This window comes from Sinocyclocheilus rhinocerous, unplaced genomic scaffold (assembly GCF_001515625.1).
Source record: "Sinocyclocheilus rhinocerous isolate Xijiao unplaced genomic scaffold, SAMN03320098_v1.1 scaffold206, whole genome shotgun sequence".
In the NCBI taxonomy this organism is placed as follows: domain Eukaryota; kingdom Metazoa; phylum Chordata; class Actinopteri; order Cypriniformes; family Cyprinidae; genus Sinocyclocheilus; species Sinocyclocheilus rhinocerous.
In genome coordinates this window covers 592,898-602,551 of record NW_015647488.1, presented here as the reverse complement: position 1 = coordinate 602,551, position 9,654 = coordinate 592,898, and the positions used below count along the sequence as shown (strand labels likewise).

General features: G+C 39.5%; 1 protein-coding gene across 4 annotated transcripts in view; it reads right to left on the bottom strand.

The window, feature by feature from the left end:
- Positions 1 to 912: 912 nt before the first annotated feature.
- Positions 913 to 9,654, bottom strand: part of LOC107709279 (visinin-like protein 1) — a 32,933-nt gene continuing 24,191 nt past the window's right edge. For 2 of the 4 annotated variants that reach the window (XM_016513737.1, XM_016513738.1), the window contains exons 2-5: positions 4,413 to 4,588; positions 3,601 to 3,816; positions 3,307 to 3,500; positions 913 to 2,290 (exon numbers count right to left, since the gene is read on the bottom strand). In XM_016513737.1, coding sequence (XP_016369223.1) covers positions 2,245 to 2,290; positions 3,307 to 3,500; positions 3,601 to 3,816; positions 4,413 to 4,588 — 632 coding nt within the window. In that variant the 3' untranslated portion in view covers positions 913 to 2,244. Of the gene's footprint in view, positions 2,291 to 2,945; positions 3,501 to 3,600; positions 3,817 to 4,412; positions 4,589 to 9,654 lie in introns of those variants that run through there. The other 2 variants (XR_001636476.1, XM_016513739.1) reach the window with 2 other exon arrangements.

Here is a 9,654-nt window from a genome sequence, read left to right as displayed (position 1 = left end):
GTAAAGAAAGGTAGTTTAACATTGACAATATTCATACAATTAAAATCCTCATGGGTGACACCTGCAAAGCTTGTGAAATAAGAGATGAACTCATGAAGACTAAATTAAACTAAAGCTCTCATGAAAAAAAAAAAAACAGCTCACCGGCCACACCAGGTAACAACAAACACGACGGCGTAATACTCCTAGCACTGGCGTGAAGATCATAAGAAAGAATTAATACAAAGGTTGAGGCATTTGTGTTCTCTTACGTGAACTCGCACACTCACACACTGCAGCTTTCACACCAGGTTATAATGAAGAAAATGCACACATTAGTTTCCTCTTCCACAGACAGACCCACATACGCAAGTATAGTAAGGTATTTTGTGTTAGCACACAAATCACTGCAGCTGTGTCAGATTATGAAAGCAGTTCTTTATTGTGTATTGTTGTACACCCAAAGCACTTTACAATCATGTGGGGGGGTCTCTCCTCAACCACCACCAGTGTGCAGCATCCACTTGGATGATTGCTAATTGGATAAAGCTAAAAAGATGTCTAAATACAAATAATCATTGTTTTTTTTGTAGCACAATGTTCCAGTAAGACCCTCCTCATTGTGATCTAGAAGTATATTTAGGTTTTAAAGGAGAAATTTAGCATGGATCCTGTGCCGTGAACTGGATGAAGCTTTCTTGCAGATTATAGACTCGTATTTTGGCCAGAAGCAATGGTTTAGTCAAAATGCCTTAATGATTGATTTGTTTCTTATGAACACTCATCTTTTCGCTTCACAAGACATTAATTGATAGACTGGAGTCATGTGGCTTACTTGTGGATTATTGTGATGTTTTTATCAGCTGTTTGGACTCTCATTCTGACGGCACCCATTCACTGCAGAGGATCCACTGGTGAGCAAGTGATGGAATGCAAATTTTTTCCAAATCTGTTTCAATAAGGAACCAAACCAAAATTTTCAGCAAATTGTAAGCTATTCATTTCAAGAGGGTTGCTGCTAAAATTCACATATTTTATGGGTGGGCCCCTTTCCCCTGGGCCCTATAAAGAGACTATAGCGAGACTGACAGCCCTGGTTCTGAGTGAAATCATAGCGTTTGAAGATCTGCTGCTAAAGTTAATTGGCCAAGTTAATTAACATCTTTCACCACAGGGAGGCAGTCTAAAACTAAAGCTGTATTGCCTCTACTCACTACATAGTGCAACAGTATTCTCATGGTAGTAAGTATTGCGGCATAGTAACATTGACAAGAACTACACATTCTACGTCTGGTTTACATTTGTGTCCACTTATATTACAAGAGTAAAGAAAGGTAGTTTAACATTGACAATATTCATACAATTAAAATCCTCTTGGGTGACACCTGCAAAGCTTGTGAAATAAGAGATGAACTCATGAAGACTAAATTAAACTAAAGCTCTCATGACAAAAAAAAAAACAGCTCACCGGCCACACCAGGTAACAACAAACACGACGGCGTAATACTCCTAGCACTGGCGTGAAGATCATAAGAAAGAATTAATACAAAGGTTGAGGCATTTGTGTTCTCTTACGTGAACTCGCACACTCACACACTGCAGCTTTCACACCAGGTTATAATGAAGAAAATGCACACATTAGTTTCCTCTTCCACAGACAGACCCACATACGCAAGTATAGTAAGGTATTTTGTGTTAGCACACAAATCACTGCAGCTGTGTCAGATTATGAAAGCAGTTCTAGGTAGAGAAACATTTACATGTACATATTAAGCATGTGTATAGGCATTATGTACAAAATGTCATCATGTACATATATTGTCAGTTCTCTAGCTAATAAATGCTACTCTGGCATGACCCGTTATGAAATATCATCCTTTTACTCAGCCATGGCTTTTCAGTTTTATCTCGGCCAATAACAATTAGAAGGCTATGCTTCGTGATAGTATCATCAGATTATGGCAATGCATTCAAACTCCACTGATGTGACAGTATTAGTCGCTGGAGTGTTATCTAGTGGGGTAAAGCGCTGCATATGAAGGCACCCACAAATGTCAAAGGATTCAGTCCTGCCCTGAACTCTCTGTGTTTTCTACAATACATTCTGTAATACTCTTCCTCTGGCACAACTTGTAACTACACATGTTGCTGTTCTGTCATTTTCAGTCTGGGCAAAAAAATAAATAAATGAAAAAGATGCATGGTATAAATATTTGGCTGATACCAATAAGCAGATAATTATTGTTATGTGCAATAACCGATAAATTATGGAAGCCCTCTTTCTTGTGTTCTTGTGATCTCCACACTGTTTCTGTAGATAAATGAATAATATATAAATTCATTTCTATATAAAAAAAGCACAGTATGAAAAATGGAAATTGATTTTGAGATTGGCTAAAGATTACATTTAACAGTGTTATTAAATGATTTGTCTTTTTAAAGATTAACTTCAAGTGAATGTTAGACGACAGCAAAGATAACTAAATGTAAAAATAGGGGAAATGAGTATGAACTATTAAATATCCAAATTCTGGGCAATTATACATATAATATCCACCAAATCAAAAATAAATAAATAAATAAATCCAGTGCACTGTAAATAAAATGATTTTTTTAAAAGTTGTAAATAAAACAAAGATTATTATTGTAGTATGTATGTCTTTGTACTTCAAAATTTCATGTTTAATTCATGTTTTCTTTGCCATTTTGTTGTAATTACTTGTGAAATTTACTAACAATTCCTGAGTGACAATTGTTTCTACACCATATTTTTTTTTCAAATGTATAGTTCCGATATATTGTTTATCCCTAATATATAATTTCGGGCCTAAAAATGCTAAAATCCTTGACCTTTTTTCTCTGTAAAAACATCTTGGATTAAAATGCATTAAAATTGATCAGAATTAACTTATTATTAAATAATTTATAATTATTAAATTAAATTGTTCAAATATGTTTTTAATCCTAAAAAGAGAGCTAGATGCCTGTCTGTTGGCTCAATAGCGACCTTTTTGAGGAACGAATTGTCTTGTATTAAGGATTCAATCTTTCAAACTTTCTGATTCTTGAGGCTGGAAAGCAGACAGAATGTGTAATAAGTGATAAAGAGTGGAAAAGACTCTCTCTTGCATTACTTTCACTAATCATTCCAAATGGCCATAATCATTCCCTCAGCATTCCCAAGATTATCATGCAGTCTAACTTATGTTCAACTGTATGTACAATTTCTCTCATTATCTATTACCTACATCTCGCTAGAAGTCTGTACATGGTTCTCCTCCCCTCCCTACACCCCCCTTCACTCCTCTTCCTCCTCTCCTTCCTTACTTCTGCATGTCACACTGCAGTAAAAGAACAATGGAGGGGTCGCTCTTGGCCGCCTCTTTGAACTCCTCCAGCGTGATCTCATCGTTGTGGTCCTTGTCCATCTTGCTGAAGATTTTGTCCACACGCTGCTGTGGGGTCAGCCCGTCCTCGTTCATACGCATCATGATCACCGTGCCAACCATCTTATAGATTGCCTGGACATCAGAGACATCCCGAAAAAACATGGGGTGAACACATTTCTAAGGCAAACACATATTTGATTATGTGACACAAAGCCTTCTTTGAATCCCTCACCTCAATGATCTCCAGCATTTCCATACGTGTGATCTTGCCATCTCCGTCCAGGTCATACATGTTGAAGGCCCAGTTGAGTTTCTGCTCAAAACTTCCCCTGGAAGTGATGGAGAGTGCGCAGATGAACTCCCTGAAGTCAATGGTACCATCACCGTTTTTGTCAAATGTCCGAAAGGCATGCTGGGCAAATTTTGAAGCGTCGCCATAAGGAAAGAACTGAAAGACACAAAACAGATTCAGCAACTGGCTTTCAGTACACTTTTTAGTAACAACTACATTGGCCTACTTAAGGGAATAATTCGGCCCAAAATTATAATTCTGTCATCATTGACCTACTGATGCGCGACAAAAAATAAATATGTAAACGTATTATTTATTTATTTCAATATTTTGTCTAAAAGTTTAATAAACTGTTCAATTAAAATATAGATTTTCGGAATATTATTTCATATGTCAGGCTTTACAGGGTTAAAGAAGACTTGGAATATAGCACACAAGTCATATGGGCCATTTGTATAATATTTTTATGGTGATTTCTCATTATTTTTTAAGCTTTACAGTCCCTGGTCACAATATGATCTCATTTTATGGAAAATATGAAGGTCAATATTCTGCTTAACATCTTTTGTGTTCCACATAAGGGTTTGGAACAGCATGAGCGCGAGTAAATCATGACAGACGTTTCCTATTTGGGTGAACTAAAGCCTTGACATTATTTTTCATTATGTTTTTAATCTCCATCACGTACCTCAGGGTCACACTGATAGAGTAGGTATATCTAATGTGTAAAGCATCCCTTTGACTTCCCTCACCTTGACATAGAGTTGCTGGAACTCTTCCAGATTGAGGATGCCAGATGGACAGTCCTTCAGGAATCCCTTGTACCACTGCTTCAGCTCAACTTCGTTGAACTCTGTACTCTTGGTCAAGTCATCTAGCACCTCAGGAGCAAGCTTGCTGTTGTGTTTCCCCATCTTTCTACACCTCTCTGTGGACAAGGTGGGCAAAGAGCCATTAAAATACATTCATGCTTTATAGATTAGCAGCAGCAATCAAAAACAGAACTGTATTATGGACAGCAGGTCTCTTGACAAGATTAATGTGAAGCAGTAATGCAATATAACTGCAGCCGTGAATTGCACCATTTCACACCTTTCTCATTACTTCTGCCTCAAGTATCGGAAACATCAAGAGTATAAAGCAAGACTGTATCATTAACAAAAACTATTATCATTAACAAAGATGTTTGTTAATTAAAATGGTATCGCATGGTCTCTCAAGTCAAGTTCCCATTCATTTTCTCCATAGAAAAATAGATAAAACTTTCAAAACAGACTTAACATTGAGCTCCGAGGTTAATAATCAATGGTGTGTTTCTGTTGAAGCCAACAGTCAGTGCTATTTCACCATTTTTGTTAAATTGTAAGTAAATTCATGTGAAGTACACGACCATGAATCCTGAAGAAAAAAGTATAACTTTTGTGAAAATAAAATATGGGGGAAATAATGTTCCATCGTCATTCAGTGTAACAAATATTTTCATGTAAAAATGAAACAACATTAAATATTTTTTTAATCCCTATGGAGCAAATGAATCACTCTGTTATATGAATCAACCATCAGACTGACATAAACAACCAATCAAACATAAAACAACCAATCAGTGAGTGGCAATCACAGCATGAATATTAAAACAAATGCTAAACAATTTCTAACCTAACAGCTAAAATATATGAACAAGTGAAAAACTAAAACTAATCTGAAACTTGAAATCATTATATAAAACAAAAATAAAAACAAGTAATTTTTTTCAACACTATCCACCTTATTTTAATGCAAGACTTCCAATGTCATTCACTTCCAGTTATCTCATGTGCAAAACAGTTAAGCTGCTTGATACTGCAAACTGGTATTTCTTATCATATTATTTTAATGTAATGTTGTAATTATAAACACGCTGGTTTGCAGCGCAAATAGTTTTACCATTTACTGTACTTTGTTATTCTTGTAGTTATTTACCTACAGCGTCTAATCACAGCATGGGGGAAGTCGTGGCCTAATGGTTAGAGCGTCGGACTCGTAACCCAAAGGTTGTGGGTTCGAGTCTCGTACCGGCAGGGATTGTGGGTGGGGGGAGTGAATGTACAGCGCTCTCTCCCACCTTCAATACCACGACTGAGGTCCCCTTGAGCAAGGTACCGAACCCCCAACTGCTCCCCGGGCGCCGCAGCATAAATGGCTGCCCACTGCTCCGGGTGTGTGTTCACTGCTGTGTGTGTGCACTTTGGGTAGGTTAAATGCAGAGCACTATGTCACGTCACTTTGAATGAATCTGAAGTCTTGTACATTCACACAAAATATCTTGCTTCCATATTGCAAACTAAGGTGGATAAGTAACACTGTGTAAAGTAAAGACTGATTAGAACTAGTTTCCATTCTGTTAGCAGCTGTTGCCTGCTATTCTTTTGGGGTTTTACACTTTGTCGTGACATTATGGCTTATAACATGTCTGCCTCTGGCAGAATCTGAGATATATTAAACCAAATCCAAATTGCCCTGGGCTTTGAAAATGGATATATTTGGGTGCACAAATGACAAATGAGACTCTGTGTTAATGAGTCATTATCTCCGCTCTCGGATTATTAAAGTTCATTAAATATTGAACAGGTCTAAATAGTTGACGAGGGGCACATGGCGACGGAATACAGCAGCAGCAGCTTTGCAGAGGAACTCATCTGAGACGTTCTGAGACCCGGTCGCCTACGGCACTATTTTCTCCCCCTGACGGAAGGTCATTTTAGTGGGATCATGATGACTAATCAGAGGTGAGCATTCATCTCCTCTCATTTTCTCTTGCTCTATTTCACTCCCTCTCTTTCACTGACCTTTTTTGGAATTCTGTGGTCAGGCGGCTTTGCTAATCTTGGCATCTTTCTGATTAGTTAACTTTAGACAGGGGGGTTTAATTAAAGATCTAAGTGGTTAATGAACTATATGGCTGACAATATTCACCTCAAGGCTCTGGAAAGCTGATACTTTGGGGCTGGTGAGACAAAACACTATTGTTTTCAATCAGAAAGGCTTCCATCAAACACTGCAAGCACTCATGCCCACAGGCCAACCTTTGTTAACTCGTTTATAATAAGTGACTGCTCAAAGAGCCGGCGTGCAAGAGGAAACAAAATCTGTCAATCATTACTCCAGAGCCCTCCATGAAACTGCAAAGGAAATGAAGAATGGCTCAAATTGGAAAGCAATGTTGGTGGAGGGGCTTATGAAAGTTAATCTACACCCATATTGCTTTGGAACCTGTGAGCGATTCGTGTGGTTACCTGGGAGTTGTAATATGTTGAAGTTGAAAATACTGCAAATTTTTTTGCTATATTTTTTATATAGCAAAATATAAAAGGGGGGGGGGAATCTGATATTTCATATTTTCTCTAAACCTTCTTGGATATCAAGACAGGCACCCTGCAATTCTGGCCAAATTAAAGATAACGTTGTGTGTGAATTTGCACATTATAATGTAAGCATCATTAATGATCCCTTGTGTTTAATAATAAAAAATAAATAAATGAAAGGATGATTTAATAAAAAATGAGAATGATTAGTAATTGTCTCTAATTGGCCTGATTAGCTAAGCCAGCAAACACTTCTTATTTACTGGTACAGTATTGTATTTGTAGAATATATTGAATAGTTTACACTTTGCATAAACATTTGCAATTAGTTTTTAAAAGATAACATCACATTCTTCAGGACTCTACACTTACATTTCTTTATAGGAGCACTTGTGTTCCTACTTAAAAAAAAAAAATTAGGAGCACCTTCTGATCAATGACAGCAATTAACCTTCCCATTATGAGGCGATATTTGACTCTTTAAAGTGTAAAGTTTACCATCGTAATGCAAGTTTTTTTTTCTAAATTTATTAAATGTATGTCATCTTTTGTATCAAAAAAAGTATATTTATAATCTTTTATCAAAAATTTTAATTAAACAATAAATTCAATTAAAATAATAAGATACAATCAGGAAGAATAAGTTACCAGTCAAATGAAATCAGCATCAATAATTTATCTTTTCACTAGGAGGTGCACAGAAGAACACAAATTAAGGAATATTTACAGACTGTTAAACGAGACTCAGAGGTGGATGTTGTCACACCCGGTTGCCTGCACCACTGTGAGGCTTTAGAGGGGGCGTTCCTGTGTTTTGTGTTCCTGCCTGTTCTGGTCATGGACTCCATTTCCCATCATGCTGTGTTTTCATTAGTGTCTATCTGGTTCAGCTGTGTTCCATTTCCTGTTTGGTCCTGTGTTTATGTATATTAAACCCTGGTCTGCTATTGTCGGGGTGAGTTGTTGATAAGTGTTACCTCCTTGTGGTTCCATCATGTATTTTGGATGCTTATTTCTGTGGATTATCATTAAAGGATCTTGAACTGCATTTGGACCCGCTGCCTGTTGCCTACTTGTGTTCATTCGTAACAGAACAACTCACCACAACAAGGGATCCAGCAGTTTTTTATCATGCACCCACGTCAGGGTACTCGTTGTGACCCTTTAAAGAAACTTTGTTCCATTTATCAAAGGGGATGTAATATTGAGGCTTATGTGGAGGAGTTTCTTTCGTATTGCCGCCTTGTACCTGGTGATGATGCATTGCTGAGGGACTGTTTTTGGAGTGGGCTTGACCTGGATATCAGCCTCAACTTGCCTGATGAGGATCCATGTTGGTCCCTGGCGCAATATATTGACTTTGTTTTATTGCTTTATGGATCTGAGTTCACTGTGGGGGAAGTGGAAGAGGAAGTCTCCCCGGCTATAAATTTTTTGCGGGGGGGAGTAGGCCGTGGGCTCCAGTGGCCACTGAGACCAGCAGACCAGGATTGCCATCATGCCACACACTGATGATTGCAAGTCCAGTGTTCGTCACCACTCCCATGCCACAGCCAGAGCCAATTCCCAAGATGGCTGCCATGTTACAGCCAGAGTCAACTCCCAATATAGCCGCCAGGCCACAGCCGGAGCCGCCACGTGTCAGAGCTGCTTCACCTGATCGGCCAGAGTTGCCGCTTCACCTGTCCGGTTCGCCACACCAGTGCCTCCAGCCGTTATGAAAGCCACGCCAAGTTCTTCAGCCACCATGGATGACACTCCAGAGCTTCCGGTCGTCATGGACAACAAACCAGAGTTCCCTGTCATCAGGAGTGTTGTATTTGGAGACAATAAGGCTTTCTCTGGGCGATTGAGGCTGACTTCCAGTTTGGCGGACCCACCATTGAGGTCCGTGAGAGCAGCTGGCATTCCAAGGCCTTCAGAAGTGGAGGTTATAGAGGTGGTTCCTCTGTCTGCAGTGCTTCCAGTCATGGCAGTGGCTATGTTGTGTGTCTTGGCAGTACACTGTACTCTCACTCCGGAACCAAGCCTAGTTCAAGTCTCTGATCCTAAGCCAAGTCCAGTCCAAGAATCCATTCCGGAACCAAGTCCAGGTCAAGTTTCTGTTCCTGAGCCAAGTCCAGTCCAAGAAGCCATTCCGGAACCAAGTCCAGTTCAAATTTCTGTTCATGAGCCAAGTCCAGGCCGAGAGTTCATTTTGGAACAAAGTCCAGTTCAAGTTTCTGGTCCTGAGCCAAGTCCAGTCCAAGAATCCATTCCCGAGCCAAGCCCAGTTCAAGTCTCTGGTTCTAAGCCTAGTCCAGTCAAAGAATCTGTTCCGGAACTTAATCTAGTCCAAATTTCTGGTCCTGAGCCAAGTTCAGTCCAAGACTCTGTTTCCGAACCAGGTCCGGTCGCTGAACCCAATCCAGACCCAGTTCCTCTCTGGCCACCGATCCAGCCGGACCCACCTAAGCCACCATGTGCTCCACCAGCTCTGCCCAGACCGCCATCTGTCTCATCTGCGCTACCTTCTGGTCAAGCAGCTCCATCAGGTTTACTTTTGGCCTCAATCTGGTCTCTGCCCTCTGTTTCACTGACTCCACCGTGGCCACCGCCTTCAATTCAATCAGTTCCACCTCTGGCTTTAATCTGGTCTCTGCCCTCTGTTCTG